At 39.9% G+C, this 27738-nt stretch overlaps 2 protein-coding genes across 2 annotated transcripts in view; both read right to left on the minus strand.

Moving 5' to 3' along the window:
* LOC127631904 (dehydrogenase/reductase SDR family member 11-like) overlaps positions 1 to 10115 on the minus strand; it is a 32627-nt gene extending 22512 nt beyond the window's left edge. The window contains exon 1 of the mRNA XM_052110307.1: positions 9729 to 10115. Within this exon, the coding sequence (XP_051966267.1) occupies positions 9729 to 9860 (132 nt within the window). The 5' untranslated portion in view covers positions 9861 to 10115. The remainder of the gene's footprint in view (positions 1 to 9728) is intronic.
* Positions 10116 to 10795: 680 nt separating this feature from the next.
* Positions 10796 to 27556, minus strand: LOC127631804 (gametogenetin-binding protein 2-like). The gene is given in 15 exon segments (XM_052110160.1): positions 10796 to 11411; positions 11413 to 11493; positions 12642 to 12851; positions 14285 to 14439; positions 15737 to 15862; positions 16154 to 16298; positions 16504 to 16695; positions 17187 to 17361; positions 17452 to 17661; positions 18945 to 19058; positions 20122 to 20220; positions 21613 to 21866; positions 21993 to 22073; positions 23374 to 23482; positions 27439 to 27556. Coding segments are annotated over 14 exon segments (2046 nt in total). The 5' UTR covers positions 23467 to 23482; positions 27439 to 27556; the 3' UTR covers positions 10796 to 11300.
* Positions 27557 to 27738: the final 182 nt, after the last annotated feature.

The following is a 27738-nucleotide window of genomic DNA, read 5'->3' on the forward strand; positions in this document are numbered from 1 at the left end:
AGTTTCCGTCAAAGGTGTCAGAATAAACGGTCAGATGTTATGACATCATCAGACTCTATCAGTGTGCTGATGACTCTTGTAGAGTGTTCTAGGAGAGATGCATTACATATATTCATCTGAAGGACAGAACGATATCTGGATCACCTTGTTTTAGGACAATAAAATGGTTGATTAGCATTACATACTCATAGACGGCTCTTATATAAATATTTTGAGTTTTATAAATCGTTCCTTATAAGTAGGGATGTCAAAAGAACCGGTTCTTCAGTACAAAGTCAATACAAACATTTTAAATATGTAACAAAACCAGTGTTTCTACCTTACCGGTAGTACCGAGCACTGACTGAGAAACATCTGCTTACAACTGCTCACACGCTTATTTGAGCGCATCTTCTGATACTCCTTTTACACAGAATTGGACAAATAATCAAATTAAAAGTGTGATATGTCCTAGTGTGATCATTGAACAGCAAATGGATGTGATTTAATGAAATAAATATACAGTCTGCATGTACTGCACACTGCAAAGTGAATGTGTGAAGCTGCTCAAATGCTGAAAACACAGACAGATCTAAACCCCGAATTTAATGAGCGTCACTGTGCATGTTGTAGAGGATGACAGAAGAGAGCGCTTGTCAATATGACGTACGCAGCGCCTGCAGACTATATAGATTTATACAATTAAATCTCAGTGTTTTGCGCTTCAATAACCACACTCATATGGTCATATGACCGACTTCACGTCAACGTTTGAGTCAAGTTTAATTCAAAATAAAAGCTTGACGCGTTACATTTAAGAAATTGCGACAGAACTCTTTTAATAGTGTTTAGTAAAATTGTATTATTATAAAGGTTTGCATCAAAGTTTTCATTTATAACGTAATGCTCTGTTGTACAGCACTTTATCTGACATAAAACATTGGAATAGGTTTTAAAGACTTGTGCAGAACAGTTGTGTTACTTCATTAGTTATGAAATGTTTTGAAAAGTTAGTAAAAAAAAACTAAAGATTTCATAGATCAGACTGGAAATAGCCTTGATCCTTTGCAGTTCGCCTGTAGAGCCAGTAGAGTCGATCCTTTTTTTTAATTAAATACTTTGTTTAAAAATCTTGAGAACCCCAAAGCTCTTCTGCTAATAGACAGACTCATTTGCTAATAGACTAGGGTGACCATACGTCCTCTTTTTCCCGGACATGTCCTCATTTTCGGACCTTAAAAATGCATCCGGCCGGGATTTCTAAATTTGCGACTGCAGAGGATCGTGCGAGAGAGAGATCGTTTACGGACATGTCCGTCATGTGTGTGTTTATGTTGTCTTTTAAGTTTATCATTAAAACTATTATTTATATTGAAAAGCCGGTTCTCGCCTCCTCCTTTCTATTGATCCCTTTACACTGGTGCCGAAAACCCAGGAAGGAGGAGGGATACGCCTTAGTAGAGTTCTCGCCACTACCGTCCACCCCAACGGAGCAAGGCAGTCGCTCGCAGTTAGCGGCCATCGTCCTCTTTCAGGCGGCTGGGATCCTCGTCCCCCGGCAGATGGCCGCGGCTGCTCCGTTGGGGTGGACGGTAGTGGCGAGAACTCTACTACGGCGTATCCCTCCTTCCCGGGTTTTCCGCCCTGCCACAGTCGACTATAAGAAGCTTGCAGCAACTATTGGCCAAATTCCTGCCTGTCAATCTCTGGAACAATGCCCAAAGAAAAGAGCAAATCTACAGAAGATTTGTACAAAAAATTCCCATGCTTTCGTCCAGGTGGAGATCCGTGGGAAGCAGAATGTATGACATGTAAAGATGGCACTTATGTGTCAGTTGGTAATAAAGGCGCAAGTGATTTAGAAGCACACATTAGCTCTGCAGTGCATAAAGGGTCAGCAAAAGGTGAAAGTTCATCAAGTAAATTAACAGACTACTTTTTCTGACCAGGTAAAATTGTTATGACATTGCTTCATTTTCCATGGCCATTCAAAATAATAGTAATATTAAATGAAGGTACACTCATGGCATCAAATATTTTATTTTAGTACATGGACATTTAAAAGTATGTTGGAAATTGTTATTTATTTATATCCATGTTACATGTTATGTTATGCTAATAGAGTGTCTTTTTCACTGTATTAAAGTTTGCATTCATTGTAACACTGTTTTGAACCCTTTACCCCCACACAAAAAGGTGTCCTCTTTTTGGAAAACCAGAATATGGTCACCCTATAATAGACAAACTCATGTCTCTTTTTAAACTTACATTATTGGTTGGATTTTTGACCTTTTAACAGAGAGATCAGAGTGTTCATGGGTAAATTGTGTACTTTCCAAACAGCTATATTCTTCGAATGGTTCACCCCAGGGCTGTTGTTTATCCCCCTTTTATACATTATGTACACAATACAGTATTATTATTATTAAATATGCTGATGACTCTGTGATAATGAGCCTTCTTCGTTGTCCACTAATCGCAGGGTTGGCAGTTCGATTCCCGGCCCACATGACTCCACATGCCGAAGTGTCCTTGGGAAGACACTGAACCCCAAGTTGCTCCCAATGGCAGGCTAGCGCCTTGCATGGCAGCTCTGCCATCATTGGTGTGTGTGTGTGTGTGTGTGTGTGTGTGTGTGTGTGTGTGTATGGGGAATGAGTCACAGTGTAAAACGCTTTGAATACCGTTAAGTTTAAAAATAGCGCTATATAAGTGCAGACCATTTACCATACACGTCAAAGTATCTTTAATGCAAATCACTTCTGATATATCAACTGATTTTGTTTTTGCCTGTGCCAATACTGATAATTACAGAGCAAGATGGCCGACGGCTAAAACCTGATCTCACAAATAAATATGAGCATGCAGTGATGTTTTTGAAAAATGCCGCCAAAAGAGAGTTTAATTTTCTCCCCCAAAAATGACGTTTTTAAGGTTAATGCCCTTCCCTCAACCTTCAACCTAAAACTAACAGATAGTGTCAGAAAAAGCAAATGTGTGATGAAAAACACAACCTCATAATTTTTTGAGCTTTTATGGCACTTTCGTCTTATGTGTCATCTCGAGTGCTCTTCGGGACTCGTCCCCAGTCTTTTACATCGCTAAGCACAACGCATACACAAACTCAAGCTTGTAAATGTTGTTGGTTATGTAATGCAAACGTTAAAATGAGTCAAGCGCTATAGTAAAAGTGTTTTGATGTCATATGATAGCATTGTGTGAGGAGCAGGTTGAAAAGTAAGTGTTAATTACTCGTTTTACTCATGATTTGTGTGAAAGGGAATAAAAGCCATTGTTGTTGTAGCGCCTCTAGTGGACATATCACCAGGAAACTGCCGCAATACGTACAACAAGCCACAAAAACATTATTTTCGCCATAGACATGTTTTCTATGAGACTAGAATAGGGCTGATTCTTTGTCGAATAGTCGTTTGATCTCATTTAGCGTACCATGAGATCACATTAAACTCTAATGATGATGGAGAGGAGACTGTAAGGAGAGGAAGAATTACACCGATCACAGTCCAGATGCACTCTAAACTTTCCAAACCGCTTCAGGTGATGTAGATCGCAAAGTATGAGAAGAATTATAATGCAAAAATACAAAGTAAGTAAATACAGAAACGCTCTCGTTAAGGAGCTGCTGATCCGCTGAAGCAAAACTTGCCAGCGTTACATCTTAAACGCAGTTATATTTAATGCGTTATCGCTATGATATGGAAGCAGGTCATGTAAATGACTACAAACTCCAAAACGGGCATTTCTCTGTGCGGTCAGCGCCTCTTCTATGAGTTGTGCGAATGTCCCGATCTGAGGGGGAGAGACTGAAACTGCACCACCTGATGCACACTCTGTCACGGGACGCTCGTCCCTTGAGTGCACGCGCTTGCTGCAGCCAGATTATAACATGATTGCTCGTTACTTACTGAACCATAATATATGTGTCACTGTGCGTTGGCAATATGCAGCTTTATTAATACGAGGGAGTTTGTTTTTTGTGAGTTAAAGATGGATTAAAGTGAACAGAAAGGTGAGAGTGGTGTCGTCTTCACCCCATTATACACTGCAACAAAATGTGTTTTTGATTTGTTTTTGTTTTGGCTTGTTTTCCAATATAAATATCTAATACTCCTTTAAATAAGATGCATTGACCAGAGAAGCAGCATGTAAGATATTCACACTTGCTTTTAGAGAATAGATCTTGAATAGATGTATATTTTGTCTTTACTGCACTCGCAGAAAAGTAAAAAATACACGTATATACAAAATACGCTTATATTTAAGATACATTCTCTTAACGTGCTTTTCAAGTAAATGTATCTTGTTTTAAGGATTTTTAGATAATTTTAACAAAAACACTTCATAACAATGGGATTTTTTGCAGTGAATTTCTTTACTGAACTTTATTTATCCCTTTAATTCAGCGAATGTCATTTAGAGGTATTTTTAAAAGATGATTTTGTCCTCTTTATTGTTAGTAAGCACGTTTAATAAAACCTTTTATGTCAGGCACAAGATGAATAATCGGGTAAGAGCTAACGATTAATCGGTGTGATAATCGCAGAATAGTCGAATAATCATTCTAATAATCGTTCTAATAATCCATTATCCAAATAATCGTTAGTTGCAGCCCTAGACTAGAATAGCTCATATAATACCGATTGTCAGCTGATGCTGATAAATAGTCAAATGGCCAAATACCACCCAATTAATTGGCCTGGTCAACATGAATTGGTCTATCCCTTCTCAGCGTCTCAAATCAAGTCTAAACCAAACCAGTATTAAACAAAGTGACAAATGTAAAGAGATAAAATTGTTCCTGTGGAGCGAAACAGTCAAACAACATCACCTGTCAGTCATCTTAACTCAAATCTCTTAAGAGATGAAAGTACAGTTACTGAACTGACACATCATGAGAAAATAACCTGTGAGCCACGCACCAGAATTACACATGACTGCATACAAATACTGTGAAGGCTTTGCAGCATCTCAACAGTGAAAGGCGTATCACTAAACCCATTCCACAAGTGTTGTGTCAGCTATCTAAAATCCAGCTGCATTAGACACTTTCCATGATTGCAACCCAAAAACAGGACTTCAAATTCACATAATCACATAAACGGCAATAACACAAAGAAGTGTATTATCTCACGCTCATCCACAACCACAAGGTTTCAAGAATCAAAATGCCCCTACCTTTGAAAAGATCTCCAGTTTCATATAATTCAATGATCTGGGCTCAGTAGACCATTAGGTCAGTAGATGAGTGGTCAAGGGAAAAACTGATCCTGGAACAGAAGTCAGAATCTGCCATGGCTGAAGCCAACAGAAAATGAGCTCTCAGACCCCTCATTAAACCCGGGTTCCATTTCATTCCAAATCCCCTAGTAACCACATTTGCACCCCCTCAATCTTTTTCATCAATGTCCCCCTTGGTCCCTCCAGAGGGTCACTGCTTCTACGTGCTTTCCTATTCTTTTGGTGTTCTGGTTGGAATAAAAAGCAGAGTTGCAAACCTCAATGATGTATAGTGCTTTAAGGCAAAGTGTGTCATTTCTGTGGCACAAGTCACCAAAAACACATGCTACGTGATCGGGGAGTGAGCAAGGCGTGAGCAACGCGTTGCTTTTGGGCTTTCACATTGGCAGCGTCTCTTTTCTAGGCTCCTACGGCAAGGCCGGGCATTCACGTGCCCTTGTTTATCAGTATACTTGGTATATAAATTGTAGTGTATAGTTGGTTTGGTTTAAATATTGTTTATGCTTCTTTGTTTATAGTCATATAATCATTTATAATACGTTTTCTCTGCACCCAGAGCCACTGAGTTCAGCGTGAGCCGAGCCGAGCCTAGCCACTAATCAGGCTAATTACCCTCGAGAGGGATAAAGGACGGATGCGGAGGACCGGCCACCGACCGCGAGGGGAGGAGGGGCTCCCAACCATCCGCCTGGAGTGGTTACCGCTGCCAGTGGCGGGGGAGACCCCTAACGTCCACCAAAAACGCGGCAGGGTGTTCCATCCACCAGGGGCTGGAGGACTGCCACCGATCCATCCGGGAAGGCTGTTGTCCATTAGAGGGTGGAGGAGTGGCATAGGACCAAACTACGGCATATTGGAGAACCTGTGAATAAGTGGGGTTTTTCTCTGTCTCTCTCTCTCTCTCTCTCCCTATACCACTCCGTGTTGGCCTTTCCCTCTCTTTTTAAAAATGTTTTGTTAATTTGGCATGATCGCCGTTACGGTGCCACACTTTTTTTTGTTTCCCTCATCCTTGTCCCCTCCCTCATCCAGGTAGACGGGGATGACCTACCAGCAGACGGGCCGGAAGGCACGCCCCTTCCCAGGGGTGTACGTCATGCCGTGGGAGGCATGTGGCAGGGTGGAGGGCGGCGCCGGGTCGTGATTCCACACACGGCTCTTAATCAGGCTAATTACCCTCGAGAGGGATAAAGGCCGACCGAAGACGGCAGTGCCGAATATTTATGCCAAATAAAGTGCTGTGTTACATGGCATCACAGATGTGAGATATTGTTTAAATATTATACAATTACTATTGATTTATTATTAGTAGCGCTGCAGTATATATAACATAAATATAAAATAGTGATATATTTCTGTCATACTTATTCCCATTTAAAGAGCTTTTATTTGGCTTAAGCTTTTATTTTGAAGTCCTTTCCGTTTGTGTTTTTTTGACGGTAGCTTCTCGCTTCCAGAAAAGCAGGTCGCAACGTGACCCAATGAAACTATTAAACCACAAAAGGCTGCTATTTAATTCATTCATTTAATTTAGTCTGTATGTGCAACGTGCTACAAAGTGAATTAGCGCTCTGCTCGCTGTCATCTGCTACAAACAGAGTCGTGCACCGGCTCAACACATTCACTCGCATTTGAAGCGTGCAGCACATGCAAACTATATATTTATCTCATTAAACTGCAGCCTTTGTGGTTAAATACATCACTAGGAGATGATATGATTTTAATTTGAGTGCTGAATGTTTACGGAATGATATTCATATGCCGGATAGTTTTTTTGTATCTGAGCATTTTTTGCGAGCACGAGTACAAGTATATGAGTGCGGTATCAGCCTTCTGACTATGCCCAACGTCTGTGATTGACCAAACAAACAGATAGCCCCGCCCCCAACTCACGCCCATTGGCTGAGCCAATGTTGTTGGTGAACGGGCTGCTCAAACAGAAAGAAGAATGTTTATAGCTCCACAGACAGACAGTTTTTACAATTATGAGAAAATGTAACCACAAAGGTCTTTGTTTCTGCATATTAAGCTGGGATAGAAAAAACTGAATTTAACGCTAAAAAAAGTTACACACTTCAGCTTTAATATACACTCACACCATCTAGCTGCTGTGTGTGAATGTGTACGTTCTTGGGGGACTGTCCTCAGTTACTGTGGCCCCAAATACACACACAGTCTTTAAGAATACAGCCTTTGACACAATTACAGTGGTGTGTTGTGATCAGACCGACACAATGATGGCCTTGTCTCTTGTTTCACACTGAGAATAAACAGTGTGGATACAGATCTCATGCAGTACTATTGTAATATCCATCAATATTGTTAATAAAACCCACCAGGACCCTCAACTCTGTTACTTAAAGAAGACTGCCATCAAAATTACACAGAAGGCTGAATCAAAAAGTCATTTCCAAACATGAGACAACCACTAATCTGAATAATCAAAGCTCTGAAGTCCTGCAGTAAACCTTTTCGCACTTACTATGAACCTTTTCATAATGTACAACCTTTGTTCATCATAACAATATGAGTCACTCAAATGTGTCTGCCACTCACTCACTCACTCACTCACTCACTCACTCACTCACTCACTCACACACACACACACAAACACTCACTCACTCACTCACTCACTCACTCACTCACTCACTCACACACACACACACAAACACTCACTCACTCACTCACACACACACACACACACACACACACACACACACACACACACACACACACACACACACAAACACTCACTCACTCACTCAATCACACACAGACACAATCACACACTCACTCACACACACTCACTCACACAATCACTCACACACACACTCAATCACTCACTCACACACACACACACACACACTCACACACTCACTCACACACACACACTCACACACTCAATCACTCACTCACACAATTACACACACACACTCACACACACACACACTCACACACACAATTACACACACACACACTCACACACACACACACACACACTCACTCACACAATCACTCACACACTCAATCACTCACACACTCAATCACTCACTCACTCACTCACACAATTACACACACACACACACTTTCTTTATCTTTATCTCTATCTCTCTCTCTCTCTCTCTCTCTCTCTCACACACACACACACACACACACACACACACACACACATGGTATGAATGGATTGTGTGTACAGTAAGCAGTCGACACCAGCACAACCACTTTAATCTCTATGAATCAAAATATTTGCATTTAATGGAAAACCACACAGAAAGCAGGATAGTGATTTAAATGGAAAGTTAACACAGCCAGGAAAGCTGCTTATGACAACATGACCATCCAACCAACATGATATTTTAGGGTGGGGGTAATCAATAATCTCTTGTTATAGTTCGAATAAATAACTGCAAAGAAAAAAAAAAGAACTTTTTTTATGGTTTATTTATTTTAATTAAAAATCAACCACTGGGACATAAAAATGAATGTAGTTCGAGAAACAATTTAATATGCACACTTGTTCTTAAAGAATAGATGACAAGCTGTCCTTCATCTGTATGCACAACTACACAAGTCCTGTGGGTTTACTGAAGTATGTTGAGAATTGAGCTCAAGGGCAGGGCTGAAAAATCATCAATGATTGACAGCCAAGGAAGAGTGATACACCTCATTGCACAATACAACTACACATTATTATTTTATCAAGACAAATTGATAATGGATTTGTGACTAGAAGCATAAACCTCAAACACTAAAGATAAACTCATTTACACTTACATACAGTAAAAATGTCCATAGTTAATGTGCTGAACTATGAATCTTGAGGTAAACTGACTGCATACATTCACTAAATATCACCAAGACACCAGTTAATCACATTTACTTTATGCATTTGACACACACACTTGTCCCCAAAGTGCACTTGTTACAGGGCCAATCCCCCAGTGACCAATCTGGAGTTAAGTGCCTTGCTCAAGGATGGTGGTGGTGGCTGCAGGGATCAAACCGGCAACCTTGTGCTTACCATTTCTGTGCTTTAGTCCACAACGCCACCACCACTCACATGATTAAAAGTCACTGCTGGTTTGCAGCTGTCACGTGCTTGGTATTTTGTAACTGACATTTTTAAGTGTGCAAATACTCTTTTGGTACTCTTTAATATAAATGCATAATGGCTCTTCGAATGTAAAGTGGGCGTGGCTAACCCGGTCAATACTTTAGAGGCAATCAATCACTTTTGTAGGACGATTATGGCTGTACGGCCAATGAGATCTATTGGTACAAGGTGTAACTGGCTCCTTAAGCAAATCCCATATATTCAAAACAATAAAGCGAGTGTTTTTAATATCAGTTTGATCATCATCGATGTGTCACTTCACTTGGACAGCAGCGAGCTAACAAAAGTAGCACTCCAGCTAGATCATCATTCAGGCCTGATATTTCCTCTTGATCACAAACAATCTATCGGCACAGCCCGTTTTAATAACGCTTACCTCGATTTTGTCCACGCTCCTGGCGCATCCGACCACCTTCATGCCGTGCTGTACCAGAGCCCGAGCGACAGCGGCTCCGATCCCGACAGAAGCTCCGGTGACCAGCGCGACTCTCCCCTTCCAGCGCTCCATCGTCAGCGGATACAATGTATCACGATCACTGCAGGTGCGAGGTTACAATGTAACAATGAGTTCCGATCCGCGCCGGAATGTATCAGGATGAGCGCGGGTGTCAGTGCAGTAATATAACTCTGATTCTGAAAAGTATCAATCCAGTGACTGAGTGACATTTAGTGAATGTGTTCAGGGCGGGAACAAATCACGTCCAACCCACCATGGGCTTCCGCTGCTAACACCCAGAAACAGCTCCACACACACATAGATCCAATCCCCGCGGCACCCGCGATTAAATATTAAAAACGGAGGACAAAGATATGCTCCAGTTTGCTGTCGCTGCCCGCACTCTTTTTTTGTTTTGTTTTGTTTTGGCTCAAAAAGCGACGCCTAACGACATTAGCGGAATTGAATCGGTCCGCTCAGATGATAGTTTAAAAGGATATTTATACTTGTTAAATTGTTTATAATAGTTTTTTTCTTTCTAAAAATCAGGTTTTTTTGCTCAGACTTTTTAACATCGCCTCTATAGTAAATTTAGTGATTTTAAGCACAAATTAAGTGTCCAAATAATTCTGGGGGCCACTGTGTAACCACAACATAACTCTTGTCATCATGCTTAGCCTATATTGTTTTATGCTAACTGTAAACCAACCATACACACCATCTAGTGGCTAACAAATATATTAACTTTTAATCAAGAAGGAAAACTCGTCATCAAGGTACAGTAAAACTATGTTAAAGTTACTGTATGCTTTGGCATGTAAGTATTTGATGTCTATGGATTTAATGTACGTCTGTATTCAGTTCACTGGGTGTAAGACATACATATAAATGTCATATACCCATTTAAAAAACATTAAAACACATTATTCCAGTGTTTGTGTTCGTCTAAAACACAAGTGAATTTAACATCAAAAAACACATAGGAACATACAAATCAGATGCATATTAATAAATAGTCTTTATTATGTAAATTCTTCACATTGCGCTCATTACATCCACATTTCTTTATAAATGTCTGTAAAATCTTTTCATTCAGATACTTTCATTTCTGTACACATTTATTGGTACAATTTTTGCCACTAAAATTGTCACAGTCAGTGAAATAGTTTGAAAAGAAAAACAAAACAAATGTTTTACAAACAATACATTAAGACTACCAACATCTAAACCTACAGTCAAGGCCTGCAAGCTTGATCATCATTTAATAACCTGCTCCCTAATCAGTGTGCCGCAAGAGAAAGAAAACAAAGCCAGCTGTGATTGGTTGAGAAGGATTCGGAGTGAAAGATGATGTGCTTGAAGGAGAAGACATTTATAGATGGCAAACACATGTAACTTTTCAAGGTTGACACTATTCTCGTCCCTATTTTTTATTTTAATTTATTTACCCAAAGCAGTGGTGATCATTTGAGTGTTTTACGGTCTTTAAAAATAAGTGAGTTAGTGTGCGGTCTAGTTGATGCTGGTCGAGGACAGCCACTCTCTGCTACACAAGTTTGAGCGGCAGTATTTGGTGAAGCGGTCTTTCAGGTGCTGTCTGTACTGGTCCCGTGTGCGATAGAAGCGATCTGTTGTTCTCTACAAACGATTGGATCTCGTCCGGTGTCAGACAGTTCTCGTCTTCTGAGGTCACATCGGATTCATTCTGTTAACAAAGAAATTCGACAAATTGATTATGAAGAAAATATCTAACGCACATTAACCCTTAAAGCTCAAATGGCCAGCAAGAATTGTTTGTTTATCAAAATATTAATAACTGCAGTCTTGACCGACACAAAATAGGTATTGTTTGAAAGATTAGAAGCTCTACCTTACAATGCATACCGGCATTATGACCAAAACTAAATTGCTCTGTGGATATTTTATATATTATACATTTGGAATCGGTAAAAACATCAAACTCGTCAAATAGCCATGTGTTATATTTTGTCGGAAAGCTCTCAAAGAGTAGAATGCAACAAGCATATGTGTGCATATACTCACAGACAAAAATATAGCAAGTAATAGCCAAGTATATGGTTTTGACATTCATGTTTCATGTGAACAGGTGTTGCTTATATGCCGTGTTTTTGCTTATAACTGCATGAAAAATAAACAGAACAAAAAAGGTCACATAAAATTAGAGGTGATTATCTTTCAAACGAGCCCACACACACATACACACACACACACACACACACAATTAGATAATCCACATGAAGCACAATGTTACATATGACCACCAGGAGATGGCGCCAAATACACGACACAGACTCAATGATGACTCAAATGACACAGAATGAAACTCATTCTGTGAAATCTCATGACTAAAATCATGTCTGCATGCTATGCAAACCTTTAGTCATTGTTGTGTTTGCATGTGTATTTAGTTCTTATGTACAATTATTATCTTTTATTTGTTTGGAGATGTTTTTGGACACTATGATACATTATATTTGTAATGTTATAACTTTTGATTGTATTGTTGTATCAACACAAACATTTTCTCAGTTACATTTGACATGATTAGGAACAAAACACGAGCAGTTTTGTCAAGTTATAAGGCTTTAATTTCAATGAATGTCAATGAAACAGGAAATCTTTAAAAACGCCCTAACATCTTAAATAGGTAAATAAATAATGTAAAATACTTACAGACCCCATGAAATCAAAATAAAAGTTTTGTGGCTTTTAGTCCATTTCTATTGGCTTTTTTTACTTTAGCCAATACAAGCATTTAAAAAAAGTTTTCCTCTTCCTGGAAAATGGACCAAAATATTGATGACATTATCTTGTCCGAGTGAAGGGACTCACCAGTAACTCAATGAGGCTCTTGGCACTGCCGTCTCCATGTTCACAGGTGTCTGGTGAGAGATGCTGACCGTGATGATGTCTGCAGCTAGCTATGGATTCACAGCACAGAGTTTCTTTGTTTCTGCACAGATGAGACAAAGAGGAGGAAGACTTGAGAACGGCAGATCCTCTACTGCTGTCAGATACACAGCTCTCCTCTGCTTTAGATCCCTGTGAGAGAGGAAGAGATCACAACCTCAGTGCTAATTACTCATTTCACCTCGAGGCCTAAATGCCTGTTTATTTCACAAAGCATAAGCAGCATGCAAGTGGTGCTGCAGCATATCTGCAATAGTAAGCTCACTTTGTGCTTTCACACTCAATACGTTTCAACATGACAAACTCTCTCATTACAATGACTGTGGTCACTCACTGCAGGTTTACACTCCATTTACACACGATCTCAGTGATGCTCCGCACAATGTTCTGCACTCTCGCGAATGCTCTCATTAAAAATAAAGCTGTTTAATCAGCATAATAAATCAATTATTTACACCGCGTTTGTGCTTCGATAACAACGGGATCGTTTTAGTTTTGTCGTGTTGCTCATTTTCAGTGTATCATCTACGTTCAAAGCGAGCGGTGCAATATGCAATGAATCCAAAATAATTACAAAGTGCTTTTCGCTCTTGTTCTACAGCTTTATTGCAAGTGTCAGGAGATGTTTCTTCAGTATTCATTTTCCTGTGCCACCACAAACAGAGGTGGAACATCAAGCAATCTTCTGGGCATTCAGATGGTTTAAAACGTGCGCATTAGGATCAGTTGTTATTACTGATAGGACGGAGGGCTAATTTAAGTGGCTCTGATTGACCATTGCCGTTTCATTGACCAACAGACATGTTTGTGATTTCTTAGAATACTCAACAGCTGCAAAAACACACTGTGAGTAGAAACAATTGACTCAACAGGAGCAGACTTAAATTGAACGATGTAATCGTCAGTTTTCATGATTATATAATCGTGGCAGCTGTAATCGTATTGCGATTATTTTTTCCGATTGAGCAGCGACAAGTTATACTTTGGTCTGTTTTCACCCAAAACCGATTAGATAGCTTCAGAAGACATGGGATTAAACCGCTGGAGTTGTATGGATTACTTTTATGCAACCTTCCTGTGCTTTTTGGAGCTTCAAAGTTTTGGTCACCATTCACTTGCATTGTATGGACCTGCAGAGCTGAGATATTTAAAAGAAAGTAAGTCAAACACATCTGGGATGGCATGAGGGTGAGTAAATGATGAGAGAATTTTCATTTTTATGTGAACTATTCCATTAATGCTGCATGATTCATTAAATTAAAACTGAAATCGCAATACAGCCTTCTGTGGTTACCGCGGCTGTATTTTAGGGAGGAGCGGCGCCCTCTAGCGGGTGTCTGTAGCATATGCTGAGCAGGGCAATATCAGATAATACATGTTAATCATATTGCAATTGAAAGTAATGGGCAAGTCTACATAGGGTAAAGCTTGTGTTTATAAGGTTTTTAGTACATTTCCTGCCAAATTCACGCAATACACACATCAAATATGGGCTCAGTGCTGAACCTATAGAGCATGTCAGTGTATGATTATGACTGAGCATGTAGTCAGGTCGGTAAACTCACATGATCACACAAACACAATGACCCCTTGTTTTTTCTTTTCTTTTTTTTAATCTTGCCCTTTGCGTTTTCTTCAGTGTTGGCCCAACACTCCACACAGCTGTCCACAGCATCCTCCTCTTTCTCCTCCAAGCAGTGGTGACCACATGAAAATTCACCTGGGAGGCAAACAAAGAGTGTAATTAATTATAATCATTATGTAATGTCTTCGGAATCCACAGGTTCAGTTTACATGTTCCCAAGCTGCTACAAAACAACGAATTGCTAAATGGACTCTTTGATATTATAGCGGTGAGTGGGAGACGGCAAACTAAATAATCCACAAATACATTTCCCATTCACTTGGGGTGGTTTTGAGTATTTCTGTAACTGCTGATCTCCTGGGATTTTCACACACAACGGTCTCTAGAATTTACTCCGAATGGTGTCAAAAACATAAAACATCCAGTGAGCGTCAGTTCTGTGGACAGAAGCTCCTTGTTGATGAGAGAGGTCAACGGAGAATGGCCAGACTGGTTCAATCTGACAGAAAGGCTATGGTAACTCAGATAACCACTCTGTACAATTGTAGTGAGCAGAATAGCACCTCAGAATGCACAACACGTCAAACCTTGAGGCGGATGGGCTACAACAGCACAACACCACATTGGGTTCCACTTCTGTCAAGCAAGAACAGAAGCTTCATCTTTCTATTCTTGGCTGACAAAAGTGGAACCCAACGTGGGCTAGTTAGTTACACGTTTTTTTGCATTGCCAAATTTCAAACATTACAAGTAAACACGCTACTAAGACGGACAGAAAACATGGACAAATTTTGAAGATGGTTAGTCTATGTGGGATAGTGGTGTGCCGTAGAATTTTTAAGTCATAAAAAGTGTGCCGTGGCAGAAAAAAGGTTGGGAAACACTGCTTTATACTCCAGCAGATTAAATGTAAAAATAAAACGCACCGCTAAAATGATCTCCTTGTCCATTGTGAACATTCAGTGTAGCCATGTACGAAGCACCATCCACACAGGGGTCACTGCCAAATTAAGCAACTTCCTATTGCTCAATGCAGCGAATTCACCTGTCAAAGTTCACCAAACATGACCTCCACTCGAAATACACAAGGGGAATTATTCGCCACGAAAGTTGGAACAAACGATCGCGCGGATTCCAATTACGATGACTGTATTTCGCCCGTGTGATTTTGCAGTGCAAAGGTAAATGTGACTGCAACTTAAATGGGCAGTTCTTGGCCAAAATAAGCTGCAGTGTGGACCGGACTTTATGCTAAAGGGCAATGTAGCCATGTCAGATATTCTGGAATTCAGCATAATTAATTATAAATGAAACAATTATACACTGAATATGTGTGATAATCTAACGGCTGTTCTATCTGAAATGTATAATTCTGACTGAATGTAAACAGTGATGTCTCTGTAAAGTGTTGATTCATCACTTATGTCCGTACCCGTTTCATCATGGTTACACATGCCCTCAGTGCAGGCCACATCTGAGCCCTCTCTAGAGCCCATCTCACTGCCCTCCATACTGGAACAGTAGCCACAGTCACTGCCATTACTGTGGGGCAACAGTGCTGGAGACACAAACGCACAAATACGCACCAATCAGATCATAGTTAGTTGCAACGCATGCTCTGCTGCAGATTTTATTCTGCCTTCAAATTTATACACCCAAACCTTCCCAACATAGTAGACTTATGGCAAAATATTTGTCTCATTTTACAGACCCCCAATAATGTAAAAAAAAAAGAACTTCTTTTTTTTATCCTGTCTTTGAAAGCCTGTGATTCAGGCTCTGTTTGCTCCATGTCCATGCAAAAAAAGTGTTTGTTTATTCCACTAGATGGCAGCAACTTTCTTCTCACCTTTCTTGGTTTTAGGGGAGTGCAGGATGGAGGCTGCAGGGCAGGTACAGGAGGAGTTCTCTCTGGTGATAACTTCCACACTTCCTCCAGATTCCTCACCACTACCACACGACTTACAACCACGGTCAACTGACTCTGATGAACCCTGTGCAAAGACAAAGAAAGTGAATAAGACAAACAGGTCGAGGACAGAGAAATACTGATCCTAAAATCCATACACATTTTCAGTGTTTTCTCAACAACCGGTAACAAACTGGACCATGTTTAGGATAAAAACTCTACAACTTAATCTGGTCGGTTTTAGTAGCAGTGCTGACGTTAAAGAAGAGGCACATTAAAGTAGTCATTACCTCATCAAGACTTTTGTCTTTCACCCCCTCCATTTCTTGTTCGGTCATATCAAAGCCGCACTTGTTTTTACGTCTGTTCTTGCGTTTTTGCCTCTTTTTCTCCTGTTTGAGTTCTTTTGCCCTCTCCTCTTCTGACAGTTCCTCACAGAGCTGCTCCAACCTGCTGATGCCCTGCATCCTTTCCACCGCCATCTGCACACATCATGTAACATTTTGGAAACGTCCCGCAATAATTCAAGCAAAGAGTCACTGAGTTTGAAGGTAGGCCTTAAAATACATCCACAAGTACACCTCCAATTCAGTACACCTCCTATCAGAAGCTAATTGGCTAAAGACTTGACATTTCAAAGACTTTTCAAGCTGCTTAAAGGTTCGGGTAACATGTATGTAAACTTCTGACCCACTGGAATTGTGATATAGTCAATTAAAAGTGAAACAATCGGTGATAAATATTATTGTGATATAAAATGATTCATTATCGCCCGAGTCATTTCGCCCAACACTAGATCACGGTTACGCTGAGATTTCTAAAAGTAATTTTTCTAAAGAACATGGGATTTGTGCCTTTATTGTTAAAAAAAAGAAATGAATAAATGGGACCCCAATTTGCATCCTATTTGTTGAAAGTGTCATTCAGGTGTTCCTATTAAAGGCACGTCATTACTCTGAGATGGACGCGTTACCTCGAAGCTTTTGCGTAGAGCGTCAATGCCAAGATAGAAAAGCATCTGCCACGTCTGCTCCTCTGCCCGCAGCTTCTGCCAGATTTTGTGCAGTCGCTCGTACAGATGAATTCCTAGACAGGTCAACACCTCCTCCTGTGCGACGTCTATGGTCTTTGCGTGTCTCTCTCTCTGCCTGTGAATAATCCAAACAATTAAATCCATACAGTGGGGTACAAGCATCTTATCAAAGGTTTATCTGCACTGCTCATCTATGAAAACTCACTCGTAACCTCCTGCAAACTCTGGTTCTGCTCGGCCCAGTAAGTGAGCGATGAAGTCAGTCTCACAGCAGACGTGAATGTGCCGCTCATGTGGACAGCAGCGTAAACCCTCGAACAGAGTCGCACAGTAGCCCTTCTCTTTAGTGCAGTCTAGATCTCCCACCAGGATGTTATACGCTCTCAGAACCTTGTTCTTACAGTCAGTACAGAACCTGATGACACATCACAGAAAGAGAACATTAAGATGAATAAATATGGAATCTTGGCACATATTTCACTTAGTAAATAGACTAAATGATTGAGAAATAAAGCGGATTTAGGTACCGTACATGTTATATTTTATTGTATATTATTGGCACTTTTCTACTGCACGTTACTGTTCGACTCGCCTCAACTCGCTTTACTTTTCTGAGCTCAACGTGGGTGGGATTATAGGCTGATCGTCATAGTTGCCCCGCCTCTACTGCCGCGACATCATCTTAAACACGACACAAACTGACCAAAACAATAACACGACCGCTAGCTGTTAGCTACTAGCTCATTGTGCTGCATAATGCAGTTGTTGCATGGCGATTTTACACAATGTGTAACAGTTAAATTGGTCTGGTTGTTTTAGAAGCTTCCAGTAGCTGGTCAACTAAATAAAGTGAAGCTTTCAAGCAGAGAATAGAGTTAACGTAACAAAACATACCATCCTCCATCGTGGATCAATGCTAGTCCAGGGCACTCTCCCTCCCATTGCTCGCCTGTTTAGATAGCGTCTATTTACTTTTTTTTTTTAACTGTTCCCTACACTGTTGGTAGGTCCGGTGGTAGCCGTGTGCGGCCAACAGTTGAGACACTTCCTGAGAAACTTTTTTGTTTCACTCATCGCTAACAAGTGGACCATCAGCACCTCATTTATTAACCACGTCGTGGTTTTGAACAGACATTTTTTTTTTTACACAATTCGAAAGTCGCGTGAACCAATGATACTGCTATCGCTGTTTATAACTTTAAAACTAGCGGGTTGATGTCGCGTGTCAGAAATCCAGTGACGCTGGTAGTGACTATCCTCTCTGACCAATTTTTTTTAAAGGATTTTTATGTCACATTTAGTATTGGCTTGCTTGGAACCTCGACCGAGGTGGTACTAAAAAAAAAAAACATCCACTTGTGATGCCTTTTAGCATTGATATACAAGCAGCAACATGAGATGCTGAATCTTTAGAATTTCAGTCTAAATCAAAATTGCAATGGGTGTCAAAATCCTATATATTTTTGCAGCCCTGTTATCATAATCATGAGGTTGGAATAAATTTGTATATACATGTTAGAGTAAGAGCCCTAATTAACTATTTTGAAATAATCTGAGTGCAAAAACAAAACTCTGTATCTAGAAACTAATGCAGCAGTTATATCAATTGACATCTGTCCTAAAAATCAACAAACTAAAAAAATATAAAAATTCTGATGCAATTCTGATGAGGTCACAAGGTCAATCAACATCTGTCACCTGTGTTTCCGCAGGTATGTCTCTAGAGTTTCTAGTAGAGAGGAGCTGTCAATCAAAACCACCTCATCACGACACTCCTGTGACAACAGCTCCCACACGTCCATCCAGCTGCCCCTGTGGATCAGTTACATGGTTACTAAGAACAAGGGTTGTAACGGTTCACTTGAAAAAAACTGTACGGTTCACCACCCACGGTTCGGTAAGCATCGGCACTACGGTTTACCTCAAGTTTAATGACAAAAAAGCGCCAAATAGACACGAACAGTTACAACCAATGGTAATGGAACTGAATGGATCTTTAAGCGCACAGAGCCAGCGGTGAGCCAAAACTGCACACACACTCGCTTCCATTTTTAAGCAGGGATAGAAGTGTTAATTCAGACACACGTGAAACAATAACTAAAACGCTTGTTGCGTTCATTGCCATGAAGTTGTGTTGCCATAGTCCATTGATGAAGATGTGGGATTTCAGCGTATGATTAAAACACTTGAGCCGCGACATCCTGGACCCTTCTTGTATCCATATTAATAGCAAGGTTCCTTCTATAGTGATGTACAGCTTATAAATGTTCAATATAAAGTATGAAATGCACTTTATGTTGATGCGATAGTGCAGGTATTAAGTTAAAATAGTGATTTAGTAATTAGAGAATTTTTTTTTTATATAGTTCAGGTCCCTAGTGAAAACATAATCATGGTTTTACTATAGGAATATTGTAGTAATCATGACGGAAGTAACCATGAATGCTGTCACCATGAATGCTGTTTTACTATATATTATAACCACGAGAGTAACGATGTTGATTTTGTGGTTACTATGATTTTCAAATATGGTTACTGTAGTAAAACCATGATTTTTATAAGTGTTACTAAATACAGTTTGGAAGTAATATTTTGTTTTCTGAACATAGCAAATAACGCACTGTACAGAAACCGTGACCCTAAAACCGTGAGAAATTTGAACCATTACACCCCTACTAAGAACCATTTAAAACACCAAGCCACCAACTTTTGTATACAAAACAATACACACAGGCTCACAAACTGACAAAAGAAACTAGAGCTTGATTGACTCAACTTAATATTGTCATTTGAAGGGAGACAAACTGATTTCTGTATTGTATTTATTAACACTATTGAACCATCGCACATATTAAGTGAGAAGTCAGGGACTCACCCTAAAGGCTTGGGTTTGTGCGTGTCTAACGAGTGCAGCTGACAGCGTTTGTTCTTTTTACTCTTTGGGATGGCATCAATAATATTGTTTAACTTCGACCTGCAACAAGAGGAAAAAAATGCATTGACATTCAAATATGATCAAAGACTACACAGCTAAATTATACAGTCAAAAGAAAAATAAACACACAGACAGAACATCAATGTCCCTTACTGTACGCAACATCTTGAACAGTGCATCAATGTCAGTGAAACTGAAAATTTAGCAGGAAATACTGTAGGGAGGGGGTGCCCTGGGCTTTTAGGCTGCGAGATCTAGTTTGGCGATTTCCCCCCCACTTGAAAACCCTTTTGGGCATGAACAACGTCCCCAAACCCCCCCCAGTCGCTCAACTTTTGGGTGGAGGGGGGGCCTTGGAGTTAATTTGCCTCAGGGCCTTTGCAAGTTATAATCCGTCCCTGATCCAGGTGCATTACAATATTTTAAATGTAAAATAAAAATGAATCGCAATTAATTTGATCTACGATTAAGCGCTGAGAAGCAGAGGCAAATGTCATCTTTTCAATCATGATTTCTAAAAGTTGTAACATTTTAAATAAAAGCTATATTTGGGAGAAAACAGAAATGTATTATTTGTAACCTAATGTGTTGGAAAATAGTAATAAATTAATTGTCTGTATCATGGGGGGTCTGTGTATCTCAGTGAGTATTGACGTTGACTATCACACCTGGAGTCATGAGTTTGAATCCAGGTCGTGCTGAGTGACTCCAGTCAGATCTCCTAAGCAACCAAATTGGCCCGGTTGCTAGGGAGGGTATAGTCACATGGGTTAACCTCCTCGTGATCGCAATAATATGGTTTGCTCGGTGGGGCACGTGTTGAGTTAAGCGTGGATGTCGCGGAGAATAGCGCGAAGCCTCCACACGTGCTATGTCTCCGTGGTAACGTGCTCTTGATAAGACGCGAGGATTGACAGTCTCAGACGCGAAGGCAACCGAGATTCGTCTTACGCCCCACCCGAATTGAGGCGAGTCACTACGCCACCACAAGGACTTGGAGCGCATTAGAAATTGGGCATTCCAGATTGGGGGGGTGCAAAAAACGATTTCTTGCCCTTACATTCTTGGTTGACAAAAGAAACGTATGAACAAACAGTTGGCCTGTCGAAAGGTTTCAAGCGATGTGGCGAGTTATTTAATTTCTTTCTAACTCACACAATGCCCTGAATGAACAAAATGACCATATGGAATAAAACTATTCCACATACAAACTTTCTCCTTTGCACGATAAACACATTATCACTACGACACACCCTTCACAGTATCGGCTCTGCCTTTGCACACACAGACACGTTCCGGTATTGATCCCAGCAATGATACTAGGGTCTGATCCCGGGATCACATTTTGAGCTTGCCTTCACACAGAAGGCTCCCCAGCATTGATCCCGGGATCAGAGCCCAGTGTGAATGAGGTTTCTGTGTAGCACGTACCCATGAACATAAAAGAGTGTGTAGAGTTTCCTGGGGTCTGTGAGACATGCCTGTGTGACTGACAACACTCCAGAAGATCCTACAGTGAGGGGTTCCATTGCAAAGTATCCAGAGTCTATTAGCTGAGAAAACAGACGCTCCACGCTCCGCCGGCAGCCCACACACGGCACCAGCTGTGCCAGAGCGCTGAAGACCTCACGCGACATCACCATCAATGCCATATTCAGGTCCTGCTGCTTCAGCATACTGTAATGCTAGAGGACAGATCATTCAACATTCAGCTTCATTTTATTTATGCAAAATATCATTGAATAATATGCGACTTTGTCGAGTAATGTGATCACAAGGGATCTCAGTGAAAACGAGTGACACTCTTTTACCTCGACAAACTGCTTCATTTGTGAACTGTTGATCTGATGGCTGTTGACGTCCAGAATACTGTCAGGAAATTCCATCACCATCTACAAAATTAACATACACAAATAAATGAATATATGGGTCAGTTACATCCAGTTATTCACAGTTTAATAAGCAGATCAACACTCATTTTAAAATAAGCAGTTTTAGGGGAATGGACCAACACAACATGTGCATTTGAAACCTACACTACAGCTGGTTTGATCTTTAACCTCATGTGGTGCTCGGGTCATGTTTGACCCATTTTGAATTTTTCTATAATAAAACATGGTATCCTTCATCTGGAGTGTCCAAGGCTTGGTTATTTTCCTCTATTTGCCATCTGAACACAACAAAAAACATTTGACTAGATTCGGTGACATTAGGCCATGTGACCAAAAAAGTAACACTCCTGGTGTTCCGGGTCTTTTTGACCCACCATAAGTAAAGGAATGGGAAAAGACTTAAACACAGAGCATATTTTTTTTTTTTAATGTGTCAAATAAAATACATAAATCAGCCACAATGTAAAACACACACACGTTGAAATGACGCATTTTAGCTTATCACGGCCCATTCGGCCTGTTTCGCGGATGACCCACCGGCCTGCTCGGTTCTCCCGATTGCCAGTCTGCCCCTAAAGTGAATCGGCCCACCGGGAAAATACCCAGTATGCCAGATTACCAGTCCAGTCCTGCGTGAGACTACAGAACATCCACAATGCAGAACATTTGCATGCATGTGTACACACACAAATTCATATATCACAACCACTCATGAATCAGAGGATCTATGCAGCCATTTACTGGTCATTTCACATGGCAGAAATCTAACCTCAACACACACACACACACACACACACACACACACACACACACACACACACACACACACACACACACTTTACTGACAAATTTTGATGCTTGCTAAAGAAATGCCAATTTTGCATGTTTATACTTTATCTTATGTTTGTACGCAAAATTATTTATCACGGTCCATTCTCGTTCATTAATGTTTGTATCCTTGATATTTTTCTTGCTTTACTTTGAGTTATTGAATTCTGTTGTTTGAACTAAATGTAACACCACGGTCAGGTTTGACAATCATAATCATTGCAAAACCCTGACACTTCAGAACAATATTGTCTAATGTCTAAACATATCCAAATGCATAACTTGTGATAATGTCTAGAAATCCTCCTCTCTACAACCAGCATTAAAGAGTGGATCTCTGTAGTCGTTAAACATAATATGACATGTGATTTCTTTCTTTTTGGACCCGTGAACACCAACAAGTGTGACTCACAAATGAACAGTGCACAATAGGGGAAACATAGGCTACATTAAACAAAATACATGATTTTACCATAAGAGTGTCGTCGATGTAAAGGGGAATCTGGCGTGCAAGGAAAAGGTAGTCCTCTTCCCCGTCTCTGCAAACAGCCACCAGACGTGCCATGTCTTCTCCCTGATCTCTGTGTGTTTGTGAATGAATAGAGGGGAAAGTTAGCTGTGCAGTCAAACTTACACCTCCAGGTTCGGTTTAACCACACGAGACACCGTTTATTACCACATCCAGATTCATGAATATTAGCCTAAAGCACATTAACCCTCTGAAAGACCCCAAGGTCATTTTAATATCTCACATAACATACTTCGCATTAGGGCTGGGCGATATAACACTGTACTTCAAGGTGACAATATAAAGTGTCAATAGTTAGAGATTGTGCCATTTCGTGTATATTGCGATATGCAAATATCCATGGGTGTCAATCAATGGGCAGGGCTTCACGTGAGATCTGCAAAATTGCGTGATGATAATCACTCGTGGTAATGCAAGCAAACACTTTAACCACCTGAAAATGAAAGACAAAAATAATATTAGGAAAGCCAAAATATGCGCTCCATATTAATTCCTGTTTACATCATTTGGGATATTTTCTGAAAGAAGTGTTCAGTTTCATTGGACATTGTTTTATTATGTATCATTTTCTTTGTTGCATTGCTTTGAGATGATCTTGGATATTTTTAGGAAAGTTCATAATAATAATAATAATAATATTATTGGCTAACAACATATCAGACAGAAATGTGGCATAATGTGAAAATTAAGCATTATAGTAAGGCTGTTTTAAAACCAAGTTGAGGTTTGTTTTTTAACTTTGACTATGTTTATCAAGTTCTAAATAAAGATTAAATTATATTAAAGGAAATAGTTTCCATTTGTGAAGTATTTAAACCAAAAATAGTCATTACAATATGGTTATTTAATATATAAACCCGTTATCGTCAAACAAAAAAGTTGTCGAAAGAAATGTTTGCTGTCGAATAGTCGTTTTATCTCATTTAATATAACATGATCAAATAAAACTCTAATGACGACGCGTGAGAGGAGCCCTTCAGTTTGAGTACATAAGAGGAGAGAAAGAAGACACTGCTCACAGTCCAGATGCACTCCAAACACCTTAAGCTGATGATCGCAAAGTTTGAGGAACTATACATAATAAGTAAATATAGAAGCCCTGTTGTCGTGAAATAAAAGCGAAGCCCGATCTGGCATTCCGCTTAAGCAAAACTTGCATGTCAGTGTGTCTAAAAAGGAAACACCCCTGTGTTATATCATTAATGCATCCTGTATTAAAGTTAAAATAATACGGAGGCAGGTCATGTAAATAAACAAACTCCAAAACTGGCATTTCTCTGTGTGGTCAGTGCTACTTCTATGAGTTGCATGAAGTGACCCAATCTAAGGGGGAGAGATTGAAACTGCACTCGGCTGAGGCACTCTCTGGCACGGGGATGCTCATCCTACGCGCACGTTTGCTACAGCTAGATTATAACGTGATGGCTCGTGACTTATTGAATCATAATACTGTATGTGTCAGGGTGTGCATCTTAAAAATGGATCGACGTGAACATAGAAGTGAGAGAGTGTAGTCTTAGCCCATTATACACTGCAACAAAATACATTTATAATAGTCTTTTTTGCCTTGTTTTCTAAAATAATATCTAAACCTCCAGCTATACTGCAGAAGAACAATATGTTTTCAGATAAAGTTGAATGTAGGCTAATATATTTATTTTTTTTTGGTGGTGGTTTTCTCCACAATTTGTAACACCCAATTTCCAATGCTCTTTAAGTCCTCGTGGTGGTGTAGTGACTCGCCTCAATCCGGGTGGAGGACGACGAATCTCAGTTGCCTCCGCGTCTGAGACCGTCAATCTGCGCATCTTATCACGCGTCTTATTGAGCACGTTACCACAGAGATGTGGCACATGTGGAGGCCCACGCTATTCTCCGCAGCATCCACGCACAACTCGCCACATGCCCCACCGAGAGTGAGAACCACATAGTGACCACAATGAGGTTACCCCATGTGACTCAACCCTCCCTAGCAACCGGGCCAATTTGGTTGCTTAGGAGACCTGGCTGGAGTCACTCAGCACGCCCTGTTTTCCAGCTCATGACTCTAGGGTTGGTAGTCAGCGTCAATACTCGCTGAGCTACCCAGGCACCCCCGAATGTAGGTTAATATTAAATATTGTAAAATATCTAAAAATCCATAAAACAAGATAACTTTTCCTGAGAAGCAACAAATAAGATATTTAGACTTGCCTTCAGGGAATGTATATTTTTTCGTAAGTGCACTGGCAGAAGTATGAACAAGAAAAAAATACACTTAAATACAAAATAAACAAAGTATATTTAAGATACATTCTCTTAAAGCAAGTCTAAATAACGTATATGTTGCTTCTCAATTACATGTATGTTGTTTTAATGATTTTTAGATTGTTTTAAATGGAAAACAAGACAAAAACTCTTGACACCAATAGTATTTTTTGCTGTTAATTTTTTACTGAATAAAACGTATTAAAAAGTATTATTTTCCTGGTATTCAATGAGTGTAATTGAGGTATTTTTAAAAGACGATTTTGTCCTATTTATTGTTAGTAAGCACATTTAACACAACCTTTTAACTGAATAATTGGTTAAGAGCTAATGATTAATCGTTGCAATAATCACCCAAATAGTCGAATAATCATTCTAATAATCGTTAGATTAGTTCATTATCAAAATCGAGTGTCATTGCGATGATATCCCAACCTGTGCTTGTTGCAGGCTAGTTGCGGTCGTTTTGTTTTAGAATTAAATTAACACTGCTCGCTTGAAGTGCGAGTGAGACACAGATGTTCTTGTGTTTTTTACATTAAATCCCCACATTCTTCCTAAAAGCACATAAAGGTGCATAAAAGTAATCCATACAACTTCAGTGGTTTAATCCATGTCTCCAGAAGAGATATGATAGGTGTGGGTGAAAAACACATCAATATTTAAGTATTTTTTCACATTTGGCGATTTACATTATCCGTGCATATCGCAACCAACTGGGAAAGAAAGAGACTTCATAATAATAAAAAAAATACTTATATAGTGATGTGTTTTTCACCCACACCTATCATATCCCTTCTGGAGACATGGATTAAACCACTGAAGTTGTATGGATTACTTTTATGCACCTTTATGTGCTTTTAGGACCTTCAAAGTTCACACTGTCTCTTAGAACCCCCAAAATAAACACATTAAGTCAATCCCAACAGAACATAGGGGTTAATCTAAAGGTGCGACACTGTTTGGTTTCCCAGTAGCACCTGGTAGCTTTGCTAAGGATTATTAACTTATACATTCATACTGACCCAAGTACAGAGGCTTAAACACTCACTTTACTCGCCTTTACACCCCAGTATACATGAAACACTCATGTATCCGTGTTATATTTTGCCCACAGATGTGAAACAAAGACAGAAATGATTCTATTATCAGTGTACGAATGTAAAGAGGTCATCCACAGCACATGCAAACAATAAGCAGCTAAACAAACACTAAGCAGCTCAAATATATCAAAATATACACTCAAAAATATACTTCAATAACCTTGAAAGATCAGGTAGTCATGACAACACTTACATAACCAAAACTGCAATAATTGCACTCATTTCGACAAATATGCTAATTAAACTGTCAGCCATAGAAATGCTCACAGGCATCTGTAGATCATCTAAAAGGCGTATTATTAAAAGATTTAGAGTGTAAGTACAGGAAGTATGTCATTTTAAGCAATATTACAAAAAACATTTTAAGTAATTTTTCTCTCTAAGTCATGTTAGCATACGGCTAATCAGTGACTTGCAGTCTGGTATATTTTCACTATAACTTTTAATCATTGTGGTATTTTCATCCTGCGTGTATTTTCTGTCTTCAAAGGTGTTTTTTCATAAATGACAAATCTGTGCTTTCCGCGATCCACTTTGAATGGCGGACTGAAACACTCGGCATTAATTCGACTCACTCCGGCTTTATCCTCCGCGTGGCGTTACTTTTGAGCGACTCGACTACATACTAAAAACAACGCGCTGCAGCTGTCGTACTCACCGGTTTCCGAAAGCTGTATCTGTGTTGGACTGGACGAAAACAAACAAGTGCGACTGAAGAGTATGTGGCAGGCGAATGTTCTGTGACCTTTGGCCCACTAATACGTCAGAGAGCACTTCCGGACTCTGGGCTGTGACGCGATGCAGTTTGATTGACATGTAGGTGGAGTTTGTCATGCTTGGACACTTCCTAATAAATTTCTGTTTTGTGCGATCTTCGGGACATTTTAGTTTTTTTCCGATCATTTTGGCTGTGTTAATAATAATTGCATACATTTGGTCAAAGGTGTGTATTTTGGGG

The sequence above is a fragment of the Xyrauchen texanus genome, chromosome 3, assembly GCF_025860055.1.
Source record: "Xyrauchen texanus isolate HMW12.3.18 chromosome 3, RBS_HiC_50CHRs, whole genome shotgun sequence".
Lineage (NCBI taxonomy): Eukaryota > Metazoa > Chordata > Actinopteri > Cypriniformes > Catostomidae > Xyrauchen > Xyrauchen texanus.